The sequence below is a fragment of the Octopus sinensis genome, linkage group LG8, assembly GCF_006345805.1.
Source record: "Octopus sinensis linkage group LG8, ASM634580v1, whole genome shotgun sequence".
Lineage (NCBI taxonomy): Eukaryota > Metazoa > Mollusca > Cephalopoda > Octopoda > Octopodidae > Octopus > Octopus sinensis.
In genome coordinates, this window is record NC_043004.1 from 81,540,174 (window position 1) to 81,556,673 (window position 16,500).

The following is a 16,500-nucleotide window of genomic DNA, read 5'->3' on the forward strand; positions in this document are numbered from 1 at the left end:
ACATCTGATGCATCACTCCACATCACTCCACAATCACTTCAACATCTGACGCATCACTCCACAATCACTCAACATCTGACACATCACTCACTCACATCTGATGCATCACTCCACAATCACTCAACATCTGACGCATCACTCCACAATCACTCAACATCTGACACATCACTCCACAATCACTTCAACATCTGATGCATCACTCCACAATCACTCCTCATCATTCACATCTGACGCATCACTCCACAATCACTCAACATCTGACGCATCAACCCAGAATCACTCAACATCTGACGCATCACTCCACAATCACTCAACATCTGACACATCACTCCACAATCACTTCAACATCTGGTGCATCACTCCACAATCACTCCACATCATTCAACATCTGACGCATCACTCCACAATCACACAACATCTGACGCATCACCCCAGAATCACTCAACATCTGATGCATCACTCCACAATCACTCAACATCTGACACATCACTCCACAATCACTCAACATCTGACACATCACTCCACAATCACTTCAACATCTGACGCATCACTCCACAATCACTCAACATCTGACACATCACTCCACAATCACTCAACATCTGACGCATCACTCCACATCATTCAACATCTGACGCATCACTCCACATCATTCAACATCTGATGCATCACTCCACAATCACTTCAACATCTGACGCATCACTCCATATCATTCAACATCTGATGCATCACTCCACAATCACTTCAACATCTGACGCATCACTCCACAATCACTCAACATCTGACACATCACTCCACAATCACTTCAACATCTGACACATCACTCCACAATCACTCAACATCTGACACATCACTCCACAATCACTTCAACATCTGACACATCACTCCACAATCACTCAACATCTGACACATCACTCCACAATCACTTCAACATCTGACACATCACTCCACAATCACTCAACATCTGACACATCACTCCACAATCACTTCAACATCTGACACATCACTCCACAATCACTACAACATCTGACGCATCACTCCACAATCACTTCAACATCTGACGCATCACTCCACAATCACTCAACATCTGACGCATCACTCCACAATCACTTCAACATCTGACGCATCACTCCACAATCACTTCAACACCTAACGCATCACTCCACAATCACTCCACAATCACTTCAACATCTAACGCATCACTCCACAATCACTCCACAATCACTTCAACATCTGACACATCACTCCACAATCACTTCAACATCTGACGCATCACTCCACAATCACTTCAACATCTAACGCATCACTCCACATCACTCCACAATCACTTCAACATCTAACGCATCACTCCACAATCACTCCACAATCACTTCAACATCTAACGCATCACTCCACAATCACTCCACAATCACTTCAACATCTGACGCATCACTCCACAATCACTTCAACATCTGACGCATCACTCCACAATCACTTCAACATCTGACGCATCACTCCACAATCACTTCAACATCTGACACATCACTCCACAATCACTTCAACATCTGACACATCACTCCACAATCACTTCAACATCTATCCACAATCACTCCACAATCACTTCAACATCTAACGCATCACTCCACAATCACTCCACAATCACTTCAACATCTGATGCATCACTCCACAATCACTTCAACATCTGACGCATCACTCCACAATCACTTCAACATCTAACGCATCACTCCACAATCACTCCACAATCACTTCAACATCTAACGCATCACTCCACAATCACTCCACAATCACTTCAACATCTAACGCATCACTCCACAATCACTCCACAATCACTTCAACATCTAACGCATCACTCCACAATCACTCCACAATCACTTCAACATCTAACGCATCACTCCACAGTCACTCCACAATCACTTCAACATCTGACGCATCACTCCACAATCACTTCAACATCTGACGCATCACTCCACAATCACTTCAACATCTGATGCATCACTCCACAATCACTTCAACATCTGACGCATCACTCCACAATCACTTCAACATCTGACGCATCACTCCACAATCACTTCAACATCTAACGCATCACTCCACAATCACTTTAACATCTGACACATCACTCCACAATCACTTCAACATCTGACGCATCACTCCACAATCACTTCAACATCTGACGCATCACTCCACAATCACTTCAACATCTGACACATCACTCCACAATCACTTCAACATCTAACGCATCACTCCACAATCACTCCACAATCACTTCAACATCTGACGCATCACTCCACAATCACTTCAACATCTGACGCATCACTCCACAATCACTTCAACATCTAACGCATCACTCCACAATCACTCCACAATCACTCCACAATCACTTCAACATCTGACGCATCACTCCACAATCACTTCAACATCTGATGCATCACTCCACAATCACTTCAACATCTGACGCATCACTCCACAATCACTTCAACATCTGATGCATCACTCCACAATCACTTCAACATCTAACGCATCACTCCACAATCACTCCACAATCACTTCAACATCTGACACATCACTCCACAATCACTTCAACATCTGATGCATCACTCCACAATCACTTCAACATCTGACACATCACTCCACAATCACTTCAACATCTGACACATCACTCCACAATCACTTCAACATCTAACGCATCACTCCACAATCACTCCACAATCACTTCAACATCTGACGCATCACTCCATAATCACTTCAACATCTGACGCATCACTCCACAATCACTTCAACATCTAACGCATCACTCCACAATCACTCAACATCTGACACATCACTCCACAATCACTTCAACATCTGACGCATCACTCCACAATCACTTCAACATCTAACGCATCACTCCACAATCACTCAACATCTGACACATCACTCCACAATCACTTCAACATCTGACGCATCACTCCACAATCACTTCAACATCAACGCATCACTCCACAATCACTCAACATCTGACACATCACTCCACAATCACTTCAACATCTAACGCATCACTCACAATCACTCCACAATCACTTCAACATCTGACGCATCACTCCACACCTCCACAATCACTTCAACATCTGACGCATCACTCCACAATCACTCCACAATCATTCAACCTGATGCATCACTCCACAATCACTTCAACATCTGACGCATCACTCCACAATCACTCAACATCTGACGCATCACTCCACAATCACTTCAACATCTGACACATCACTCCACAATCACTCCACAATCACTTCAACATCTGACGCATCACTCCACAATCACTCCACAATCACTTCAACATCTGACGCATCACTCCACAATCACTCCACAATCACTTCAACATCTGACACATCACTCCACAATCACTCCACAATCACTTCAACATCTGACGCATCACTCTACAATCACTCCACAATCACTTCAACATCTGACGCATCACTCCACAATCACTCCACAATCATTCAACATCTGATGCATCACTCCACAATCACTTCAACATCTGACGCATCACTCCACAATCACTTCAACATCTGACGCATCACTCCACAATCACTTCAACATCTGACGCATCACTCCACAATCACTCCACAATCATTCAACATCTGATGCATCACTCCACAATCACTTCAACATCTGACGCATCACTCCACAATCACTTCAACATCTGACGCATCACTCCACAATCACTTCAACATCTGACACATCACTCCACAATCACTGCAACATCTGACACATCACTCCACAATCACTTCAACATCTAACGCATCACTCCACAATCACTCCACAATCACTTCAACATCTGACGCATCACTCCACAATCACTCCACAATCACTTCAACATCTGACGCATCACTCCACAATCACTCCACAATCACTCAACATCTGACGCATCACTCCACAATCACTCCACAATCACTTCAACATCTAACGCATCACTCCACAATCACTTCAACATCTGACGCATCACTCCACAATCACTTCAACATCTGACACATCACTCCACAATCACTGCAACATCTGACACATCACTCCACAATCACTTCAACATCTGACGCATCACTCCACAATCACTCCACAATCACTTCAACATCTGACGCATCACTCCACAATCACTCCACAATCACTTCAACATCTAACGCATCACTCCACAATCACTCCACAATCACTTCAACATCTAACGCATCACTCCACAATCACTCCACAATCACTTCAACATCTGACACATCACTCCACAATCACTGCAACATCTGACACATCACTCCACAATCACTTCAACATCTAACGCATCACTCCACAATCACTCCACAATCACTTCAACATCTGACGCATCACTCCACAATCACTCCACAATCACTTCAACATCTGACGCATCACTCCACAATCACTCCACAATCACTTCAACATCTGACGCATCACTCCACAATCACTCCACAATCACTTCAACATCTAACGCATCACTCCACAATCACTTCAACATCTGACGCATCACTCCACAATCACTTCAACATCTGACACATCACTCCACAATCACTGCAACATCTGACACATCACTCCACAATCACTTCAACATCTGATGCATCACTCCACAATCACTTCAACATCTAACGCATCACTCCACAATCACTCCACAATCACTTCAACATCTGACGCATCACTCCACAATCACTCCACAATCACTTCAACATCTGACGCATCACTCCACAATCACTCCACAATCACTTCAACATCTGACGCATCACTCCACAATCACTCCACAATCACTTCAACATCTAACGCATCACTCCACAATCACTTCAACATCTGACGCATCACTCCACAATCACTTCAACATCTGACACATCACTCCACAATCACTGCAACATCTGACACATCACTCCACAATCACTTCAACATCTGATGCATCACTCCACAATCACTTCAACATCTAACGCATCACTCCACAATCACTCCACAATCACTTCAACATCTAACGCATCACTCCACAATCACTCCACAATCACTTCAACATCTGACGCATCACTCCACAATCACTCCACAATCATTCAACATCTGATGCATCACTCCACAATCACTCCACATCATTCAACATCTGACACATCACTCAACATCTGACACATCACTCCACAATCACTCAACATCTGACACATCACTCCACAATCACTTCAACAACTGACGCATGGCACACCGTGCATCTGTTCAGGCAACATCAATTTAATGGAGAGAGAGAGCTAATGCACAGCACATGTATTTGGTCATTATAAACAAATCATTCGTGCAAGTTGTTCAGCACAACAGCATTCAGGTAGAAGTGATTAAATCCTGTTTTCTGATTGGGTAAAAATTTATTCCATTATTTGTTTCAGTCATTTGACTGTGGCCATGCTGGAGGACTGCCTTTTATCGAACAAATCAACCCTTGGACTTACTCTTTGTAAACCTCGTACTTATTCTATCGGTCTCTTTAGCCGAACTGCTAAGTTACAGGGACATAAACACACCAATATCAGGTGTCAGTTGATGGTGGAGGAACAAACACAGACACACAAATGCATACACACACACACACACACACACATGCACACACTCACACACACATATATATATATATATATGCAACAGGCTTCTCTCAGTTTCCATCTACCAAATCCATTCACAAGGCTTTGGTCGGCCCGAGGCTATAATAGAAGACACTTGCCCAAGGTGCCACACAGTGGGACTGAACCCGGAACCATGTGGTTAGAAAGCAAGTTTCTTCCCACACAGCCACTCCTGCTTCTGATCATTTTGACTCTGTAACATTTTTCTTAAATTTTTCTGGAACAATTTGAATCACAAGATTAGATTCAGCATGAAAAAGATTACATTGACATACCAATTTGAAAATTTTCTCTTAATCTTAAAATTTCAATAATTGTGAATGAAACAGAAAAGATTTGACCTGACCTTTTGCTCAGTGAAATTTTCCAATAATTACTTCTGTTTTCATAACATAGGACTCCTTCAAAGGATGAAGAAAGGAAAACAAGAAAGAGGTAAGACATACTCTGCTCATACTCACATCCATTCATTCACACATATGCCCCCCCTCTCTCTCTATCTCTCTCTTTCACACACTCTCTGTTTCTCACACACATACACACACACAGAGTCTCTCTTTCACACTCTCTCACACACACACACATGCACACACATAGTCTCTCTCCCTCTCTGGGGTGAACAAAACTGACATACCTGTCTCTCTGAAATTGCTGGCCTTGTGCCAAAAGTTGAAATGAGCATTATTCTTTTATTTGTTTCAGTCATTTGACTGCGGCCATGCTGGAGCACCGCGTTTTTTTAGTAGGACAAATCAACCCCAAGACTTACTCTTTGTAAGCCTAGTACTTATTCTATCGGTCTCTTTTGCCGAATTGCTAAGTTATATTGGGCATAAACACACCAACATCAGTTGCCAAGTGACAGTGTGGGGACAAATACACACACAATCACACACACACACACACACATATACATGCATATATATATATTCGACAGGCTTCTTTCAGTTTCTGTCTACCAAATCCACTCATGGAATGCTTTGATTGTCCCGATGCTATAGTAGAAGACACTCACACAAGGTGTCACACAGTGGGACTGAACCCAGAACCCTGTGGTTGGGAAGCAAGCTTCTCACCACACAACCACTCCTGCGCCTATTATATTGAATTATAAATTAATGTTATGCTCAAATTTTCTAATAAGATGTCTTTAATATTTTACAGAATCCCAACTTTTAAAGGAAGGTTACCCAGCCTACACCACCTCCTGCGGATGGCTGGGATATCCAGATGACAAGATCCGTCAGGTAAAACTATAACACTATTAAATATTCTTTCTGTTTTCCATGTCACACATTAGACTGTAAATATATTGGTGTACAAATCAGATAGAATTGGTTGCATCATATGCCTTTTCATACCAATCCACTCATGACCAACCCTTCTTCCCCTATCACCGGTCTGGAACCCCTATCTTGCTCAGGATATTAATCGTCTGGAAGCCGTTCAGCGACGTGCAACCAAGAGAATACCCTCCATCAGGTATTTTCCATATTCTGAACGCCTTACTTCCCTGGGCATGGATACATTGAAACTCCAACGTCTGACAGCTGACTTCGCAGACACCCATAAAATTATTAACCATCTTACTAACAATAGCTCTGAGCCCCTTTTCAAACTCCACCTGTCTAACACCCATGGACATGATTACAAAATCAGAAAACAGCACAGCTCCCATGACTTTCAGAAACATTTTTTCATGCTAACAGTTGCTGAAGTATAGAACAAACTGCCGGCATCAGTTGTTAGTTGTCGGAGCACTGCATCCTTCAAAACTTCCATGCTTCCTGAGATTCGCCAACACTACACCTGATTTTCTCCCCTCCATACACATGCAAGCATGTATCTGACTCATACACTGTTCACTTCCCAGACATTTGTCCATTACTGCAAATGCTTTATATGCATTTTTGACAACTTGTGGTGCACCTGATCACTGTATACAATAATTTCATTATTATTATTATAAAGTATCAAACTTTATTTTTTTCCTTGCTAAAACTAATGCCATGAGGGTAAAATCCTTTGGATGGTAAATGACGCCACTCTTCGTGCACATGCATGAAAATTTTTGTGTTGGTAGGCTGTGTCAGTTCCTGGCTGTTATAACCAGAGTACAGCTATGTAGTGGGTGCTTGTCGGATTTTTGTTTTTGGCCAAATGCACCAAGCAGAGGTGGTGCACCAAGTTTTTCCAAAAGCTCAGTGATACTCAAACTCAAATCATCTGGAAGATTTAGCAGGCCTTTGGCAATGATGCTACGAGCAAAGCTCAGATCAAAGAATGGTACAACTGCTTCAAACATGGCCACACCTCAGAGGACAGTGAGGTATGCGCAGGCAGGCCATCCAGCCATCCACAAGTCAAAATGAAGAACTGATTGGGAAGTTTGAGCTAATAGTCATGGAAGACAGTCGTTTAACAATCCAGGAAATTACTCATGAAGTGGGAATAAGCACAGGGTCAGTGCATTCCATTTTAATGGAGGATTTATGCATGTGGGGAATATCTGATGAGATTTGTCCCAAAGCACTGGTAAAGCAGCAGAAGCATCTCCACATGCAAAATGCTCAGGGCCTGCTGGACTGTGCAAACCATGATGCAGACTTTATGAAGACCCACATCACTGGTGATGAGACATTGGTTTTTGGTCTCAGCTTGATGTGTTTGGTCATCTTGTATGAAAACGAAAATCTGACAAGCGTTCGCTGGATGTCTATATTCTAGGAGTAACAGTTTATAACTGACATGGCCTACCAGCACGAAAATTTTTTAGCATGCACTGGAAATGCAGCGTTACCAACCACCCAAAGGATTTTGCTCACGTAGCATTGGTTTTGGCAGGAACAAATAAAGTTGGATATATTGGGTTGTCTGGAAAGTTCGTGCTGATTTTTCAAGGAAAGAGAAAGGTCAATAAATACTTTTAATCAACCAAACATGAAACATTTTGTTGCACAATGTGTCTCCATCTTTCCTTTAACTTGAAAATACCCTCTTCCCAGAATTGAGGTGGTTTCATGGCAAAGAATTCATCAAGGTATCTTTTTATGTCATCCGAGGAATTGAAATTTTTACCATTAAGACTATTCTGCAGAGACCTGAATAAGAGGAAATCCGAAGGAGCAATATCTGGTGAATATGGAGGGTGGGGTAACACATCCCAGCCAAGCTGCAGCAATTTTTGTCTGGTTCCCAAATCATCAAGTGCCGAAAATGAACTTTCTTCTCTTCCATTTTAAAGGGTTACAGGATTAACACAGTTTATAGGGACATAAATCTTCTGCCACGAAAAGATACCTTAAACTGTGCTCTAAATGGAGGTGTAGTGAAATCCTATTTTATGGATTCAACCATATACTAAAATAAGTCAAAAGATAAGCTACTATAAATCAGCACAAACTTTCCGGACAACCCAATATTTTGAACACACCTCATACATGCTTCTTGCTTTAAAATGATCTAAACTTTAAACTTTCGTCAAAATTCCATATGTATTTCATGTTCCAAACATTGGTTTAATAATTTTTTCTGCTCTGGGCTGACGGTCTGGAATTTGGGGATGGTGGGTGCTGGGGGCTAGTCGATTACATCAACCCATGCTTTAAACCTTCCATACTTCCTGAAATCCACCAACAGTACACTTGATGCTGCCCACTGCCAAACTGTGCTGATGGCATGTGTAAAAAGATTTGAGTGAGGTCAATGCCAGTACTGCCCGACTGGCCCCCGTGCCGGTGGCACGTAAAAAGCACCCCCTATGCTCTCGGAGTGGTTGGCGTCAGAAAGGGCATCCAGCTGTAGAAACTTTGCCAGATCAAGATTGGAGCCTGGTGTGCCGTCTGGTTCACCAGCCCTCAGTCAAAATCGTTCAACCCATGCCAGCATGGAAGGCAGACATTAAATGATGATGATGATGATGATGATGATGATGAATTCACTGTTCATTTCCTGTGCTTTGTTCTCTGTATCTTTGGTTACCTTTTGGTTACTTTCTCTGATGAGTTGTAGCACACCTGAGAACTGTGAACAATAAGTTCTTTATTACTATTGTGAAACAAGGTAACAAAAATGGTTTTGAAATAGGAACAACATTAGTCAATGAGGGAGCTTCTACATAACCAACAGACAAATCTCCCTCTCATTAAATTCCTTACTGTCTTCAGGTCTTTTGATACCAACTCATCTGAGACAATTCCTGGTTCTATGATACAAATTTCCTGTTTTAAAGTAACTTAATTTAGAACTTTCCATCAAAATTTCATGTTCCAAACATCAGCTTAAGAACGTCAAAGATATTTTAGTCAATTTTTCATCCTTTTCAAAACTTATTGAACCAAAGACAATGTATTTCAACAGAAAAGTTTAAACATTCTTGTTTTACCATTTCAGCTTTGTAGAGAAGCGCTTGCTGAAGGATTCACACAGTAAGTAAAGACAGTCTTCTATTTATCCATAATTCAGATGTTGAATTCTTCTTCTTCTTCTTCTTCTTCTTCTTCTTCTTCTTCTTCTTCTTCTTCTTCTTCTTCTTTTCTTCTTTTCTTCTTCTTCTTCTTCTTCTCTTCTTCTCTTCTTCTTCTCTTCTTCTCTTTTTCTTTTCTTCTTCTTCTCTCTTCTTCCTTTCTCTTTCTCTCTTTCTCCCTTTCTCTCTTTATCCCCCCTCCCCCCTCTCTCTCCACCTGTAATGTACTTACACACATGACACTTTCCATGTGGTTGAGAAACAAGTTTCTTACCATACAACCACTCCTGCACTTTATATATATATATATAATATATATATATATGTATTCATGTATCTTTGTGTATATGTATGCATGTACGATGTATGTGTGTATGTGTGCATGCATCTGTGCGGTGTGCGTGTATGTATGTTTGCATGTATGTGTGTGGTGTGTGATGGTGTGTACAAAGATATTTATAGCAATGTGTGGATGTGTATTCATGCACCTTGTCCCTATAAAATAATCCAAAATCATCTCCCAATATTTCCAACAGATTTAAAGCCAAGGTCGGATCTAACTTGGAAGACGACAAAAGAAGATGTCAGATTATCCGTGAACAGATTGGGTTTAACAACATTTTGGTTGGTATTTGGTTTAGTTATTATCCTCTTCCTCCTCATGATCATCATCATCATCATCATCATCATTGTCGTCATCGTCATCATCATCATCATCATCATCATCATTATTATTATTATTATTATTATTATTATTATTATTCTATGTTTGACTTTTGCTTTATATTTTGTACAAGTTGGCTCCAAGTCTCACCCAGAGACCTCAAGAGACAACAGGTTGGAAGTTCATGTTGTTGTTATGCCTAGTGTGCCATATATTTGGTTTTGTATTTAGTGTTGTACTAGTGAATGTCAAAAAAAAAAATTATACCAGTGAAACTCTGGGGTCAATCTAATTTACTCAACCCTTCCCCCAAAACTGCTGTCCTTGTGGCAAAATTTGAAACCATTATCATTATTATTATTATTATTGTTGTTAAAGTGGCAATCTGGCAGAATCGTTAGCATGCCGGGCAAAATGCTTGGCAGTATTTCGTCTGTTTTTATGTTCTAAGTTCAACTTCCGCCAAGGTTGATTTTGCCTTTCATCCTATCAAGGTCGATGAAATAAATATCTGCTGAACTCTGGTACCTACATTAATGATAATAATGTTGTCACCTGAGATAATTTAACCTTTAATTTTTTGGAAAAACTTAAAAGCTAATATAGTAACAGAATGTTGATGAAAAATAATAGATATAGGCACAGGAGTGGAAGTGTGGTAAGTGGCTTGCTTACCAACCACATGGTTCTGGGTTAAGTCCCACTGCGTGGCACCTTGGGCAAGTGTCTTCTACTATAGCCTCAGGCCGACCAAAAGCGAGTGGATTTGGTAGATGGAAACTGAAAGAAGTCCATCATGTGTGTGTGTGTGTGTGTGTGTGTGTGTGTGTGTGACTGTTTGTCTCCCCCACCTTTGCTTGAGAACGAATGTTGGTGTGTTTACGTCCCCATAACATAGTGGTTCGGCAAAAGAGACCAATAGAATAAGTCCTAGACTTACAAAGAATAAGTCAATTTGTTCAACTAAAGTTGATACTCCAGCATGGCCACACTCAGATGACTGAAACAAATAAAAGAATCTCTCCAATAAATGATTTGATTCAAAAGTATTATTAATTGATTATAAATATTGATTTCCATGTTTAGATGGTTGATGCCAATCAAAAATGGGAAGTACAGGAAGCAATTGATTGGATGAAAGAATTGGCTGAATACAAACCTCTGTGGATTGAAGAACCAACAAGTCCTGATGATATTGCTGGACATGCTCTGATTAGTCAAGTAAGTTTACATCACAAATTCTTACACATAACTAAATATTTGGTTGTTCCGAAAATACTGGCCGTTCTACGTGTTGTGTTTTGAAATGCAATTTTATCACAATATTTTAATTATATTTTAGGTGAATTTTGACTTACTTAATAATTGATGTATACTCTTTAATAGTTTTCTACTTATTTCAGACAGAAAACATTCTTGAAGCATAGGCGCCCTTAATTATGAACATGACAAAAAAGAACCTTTGCTTACTTTTCTCGCATCAGTTCAAGCTTGGGCACAATGCCTGCCAAACTGCTGCAAATATCAATAGAGCATGGTGAGAAGGGTTCACAAGTGATCGCACAGTATAGAGGTGGTTTCAGAAATTCCATGAGAGCCTTGAAGAAGGTAGAAGATGGTCATGCAGTTTTGAATGACCAAGACCTGATGAACAATCGAGACCTGACGAATGACCGAGACCTGACAATTGACTGAGACATGATGAATGACCGAGACCATGGCATTCTGTTGTGCTTGAGAAGAAGACCCATCAAGCCAAGTAAAATCACAGTCATAGCAGATACCAGTGTCATGCAAAGGGCATTCATGCCAGTGGCATGTAAGAGCACCCATTACTCTCTCAAAGTGGTTGTCATTAGGAAGGGCATCCAGCTGTAGAAAGCCATGCCAAATCAAACTGGAGTCTGGTGCAACCTTCCAGCGTGCCCTGGTCAAACCATCCAACCCATACTAACATGGACAACAGACATTAAATGATGATGATGATGATGATGATGATGATGGTATATGTGTAAAGTATAATATATGTAACAGATTGTTATGGTAACTAATCTTCCCTAGTAATTCATTTGCCAAAATAATGTTATTTCTTTAATTGCCAGAATCTCAGACCACTGAAGATTGGAATAGCCACTGGAGAACAATGTCAGAATCGAATCATGTTCAAACAATTCTTACAAGGAAAAGCCATGGATTTCTGTCAAATAGACAGTTGTCGTCTTGGAGGAGTAAACGAAAACCTTGCAGTCATTTTAATGGCAGCAAAATTCAAAAGTAAGAATTCTTAGAATAATCGAGTCTTTGAATTTGGTTTACAAGGTTTGTTATATGAACTCTTGTGTTGAAGCAGATTTTGTGGCATCTTGGGAGGGGCATTATGCCAAATATAAGTAATTACACACACACAGTTTCAATTTCACTTCTTTACTATTCACCAATTAGTCAGCTATTTAACCAAGCAACTAATCAATTATTTGATTGGTTATTTAGTCAATCAATCAGTCAGTTTTCTTTGCCAAAGTCCTTTTCTTGCTATTCATGACCTTTTCAGTGACATACTTTCTCTACTCCAGGTCAGCTTCTGGCAACAACAACTTAGAATTATTTCTTTCCATTTTGTTTAGTCATGTGATAGAGACAATGGCAATGACTTTCACAGGTTGCCCATGGCAACTGAAATTGGAATTGGCTGTGAGAAATAACTATTATAATGAAGAATTAATTGAGGTGGTGAGGTGAGGTGGAAGAAATGTTTGCACATGGGACAAAACATTTAGTGGCATTTTGTCCAGTTCTTTACATTCTGAGTTCAAATCCTGCTGAAGTCAACTTTGCTTTCATCCTTTTGGGGTCAATGAAATAAATACAAGTTGAGTATTGGTGCAGGTGGTGTGTGTGGTGAGGGAGAAGCAAGATAATCAATTATGAGGGCAGCACGCTGGCAGAAACATTAGCACGCCGGGCGAAATGCTTAGCGGTATTTCGTCTGTCTTTACGTTCAGAGTTCAAATTCCACCAAGATCAACTTTACCTTTCATCCTTTTGGGGTCAATAAATTAAGTACCAGTTGTGTACTGGGGTCGAACTAATTGACTAACCCCCTCCCCCAAAATTTCAGGTCTTGTGCCTAGAGTAGAAAAGAATGTTTTAAAGCAGCAAGCTGGCAGAAACGTTAGCATGCCAGGCAAAATGCTTAGCAGTATTTCGTCTATCTTTACGTTCTGAGTTCAAAATTCCATTGAGGTCAACTTTGCCCTTCATCCTTTCGGTGTTGATAAATTAAGTACCAGTTGTGTACTGGGTTTGATCTAATCGACTGGCCCCCTTCCTAAAAATTTCGGGCTTTGTGCCTAGAGTAGAAAAGATTACTGTTATTATTATTATTATTATTATTATCGTTATTATTATTAGTAGTAGTAGTAGTAGTAGTAGTAGTAGTAGTATCTTGAAGGCTGACAGAATCATTAGATTGCCAGAAAAAATGCCTTGCATTATTTCTTGTGACTCTTTACGTTCTGAGTTCAAATTCCGCCGTGGTCGACTTTGCCTTTCATCCTTTTGGGGGTCGATAAATTAAGTACCAGTTGTGTACGGGAGTCAATCTAATCAACTGGTCTCATCCCCCAAAATTTCAGGCCCTGTGCCTAGAGTAGAAAAGAATGTAATCAACTAATCCCATCCACCAAAATTTCAGCTCTTCTGTCTAGATTAGAAGGGATTATTAAGAATTAATTATTTATCTTGTTCATTCACAGAAACCTCTAGAAAACTATTCCAGCTCTTTTACCTATTTCTTTACTACCCACAAGGGGCTATACACAGAGGGGACAAACAAGAACAGACAAACAGATTAAGTCTATTATATCGACCCTAGTGCGTAACTGGTACTTAATTTATCAACCCTGAAAGGATGAAAGGCAAAGTCAACCACAGCGTAATTTGAACTCAGAACGTAACGGCAGATGAAATACGGCTACACATTTCGTCCGGCGTGCTAATGCTTCTGCCAGCTCGCCACCTTATTCCAGCTCTTTTATTTTCCATGTATTTTTCTCTCTCGTTGTACAGTTCCTGTATGTCCGCATGCTGGTGGTGTTGGTCTGTGTGAGCTGGTCCAACATCTTTCAATGTTTGATTATGTTTGTGTCTCAGGAAAACTCAGGTAATCCGCTTCTCTCTGTTTAGTTCTATTTCTGCAATTTAAAAGAATGGAGTGTGGTGGTATGGACATATGTTGAGGTGGGATGAGGATCATGTTCTGAGGAAAGTGTTTGAGTTTAGAGTGAATGAACTGCAAAAGCGAGGTCAACCAAAGAAAACGTGGAGGCGACAGGTGGAGGAGGGTATTAGGAGGGTTGGTTCGAGGAGGAAGGACACCCAAAACTGGGCAAGGTGGTGAGATGGTGTGAGAGTGGTTGCTGTAAGAGTGAGGTAGATCTGGCCACCCCTGTTAATGGGGACAAATTCAGATTTAAAATAAAGAAAGAAAAGAAAAAGGATGATGATATACCAATCAGATATAAACCATCATATCATTGATTGGCTGGGCAACTTCCTATACACCCAGTCATCTTCTAACTCTTCCATCATTAATAAAACAATAATATTGTTAATATAATAAGTAACAGAAAAATGGTGAGCTGGCAGAATCCTTATCATGCGAGATTCTCAGCAGTATTTCACCCATCTTTTCTTTCTGAGGTCAAATTCCACCAAGGTCAACTTTACCATTCATCTTTTCAGGGTCAATGCGTGTGCCACTTGACTGGCTCCTGTGCTGATGGCCTGTAAATAGCACCATTCGAGCAAGCGTGGTCGTTGCCAGTTCTGCCTGACTGGCTCCTGTGCCGATGGCACATAAAAAGCACCATTTGAGTGTGGTCGATGTCAGTGACACTTGACTGACTGACTGACACCTATGTAGGTGGCACGTAAGAAGCACTATTCGCACGTGGTCAATGCAAGTGCCACCTGACTTGCTCCCATGTCGGTGGCACATAAAAAGCACCATTCAAATGTGGTCGATGCCAGTGCCACTTGACTGCTTGCTGTACCAGTAACATGTAAAAAGCACCCACTACACTCTTGTCTGGAGTGGTTGGCATTAGGAGGGCATTCAGCTGTAGAAACCTTGCCAGATCAGATTGGTGCCTGGTGCAGCCTCCTGCCTTGCCAGTCCTCAGTCAAACCGTCCAACCCATGCTAGCATGGAAAGTAGACGTTAAACAATGATGATGATGAGCACAAGGGTCAGTTTAATTGACTCAGCCCCTTCCCCCAAACTTGTTGGCCTTGTGCTAAAATTTGAAATAAATATAAGTCACAAAGAACACATAATGGGATTTAAGCTGATTAAATTTTCACCGCAAAAAGCTTATGATGTTTGTGCTAATGTGAACAATATGTACTCTTTTACTCTTTTATTTGTTTCAGTAATTTGACTGCGACCATGCTGGAGCACCACTTTTTTTAAGTCGAACAAATCGACCCCAGGACTCATTGTTTGTAAGCCTAGTGCTTATTCTATCGGTGTCTTTTACTGACCCGCTAAGTTATGGGGACATAAACACACCAGCATTAGTTGTCAAGCAATGATAGGGGGACAAACACAGACACACAAATACATACATATATATATATATATACATATGTGTGTGTGTGTGTGTGTGAAGGGCTTCTTCCAGTTTCTGTCTGCCAAATCCACTCACAAGAATTTGGTCAACCCGAGGCTAGAGCAAAAGACACTTGCCCAAGAT

The 16,500-nt window shown here is 40.9% G+C and overlaps 1 protein-coding gene across 1 annotated transcript in view; it reads left to right on the forward strand.

Moving 5' to 3' along the window:
- Window positions 1-16,500, forward strand: part of LOC115215085 (mitochondrial enolase superfamily member 1-like) — a 36,526-nt gene that overhangs the window by 17,223 nt on the left and 2,803 nt on the right. Inside the window, exons 8-14 of the mRNA XM_029784245.2 lie at window positions 6,012-6,050; window positions 6,780-6,862; window positions 10,008-10,042; window positions 10,617-10,704; window positions 11,831-11,965; window positions 12,847-13,018; window positions 14,813-14,906. Coding sequence (XP_029640105.2) covers window positions 6,012-6,050; window positions 6,780-6,862; window positions 10,008-10,042; window positions 10,617-10,704; window positions 11,831-11,965; window positions 12,847-13,018; window positions 14,813-14,906 — 646 coding nt within the window. The remainder of the gene's footprint in view (window positions 1-6,011; window positions 6,051-6,779; window positions 6,863-10,007; window positions 10,043-10,616; window positions 10,705-11,830; window positions 11,966-12,846; window positions 13,019-14,812; window positions 14,907-16,500) is intronic.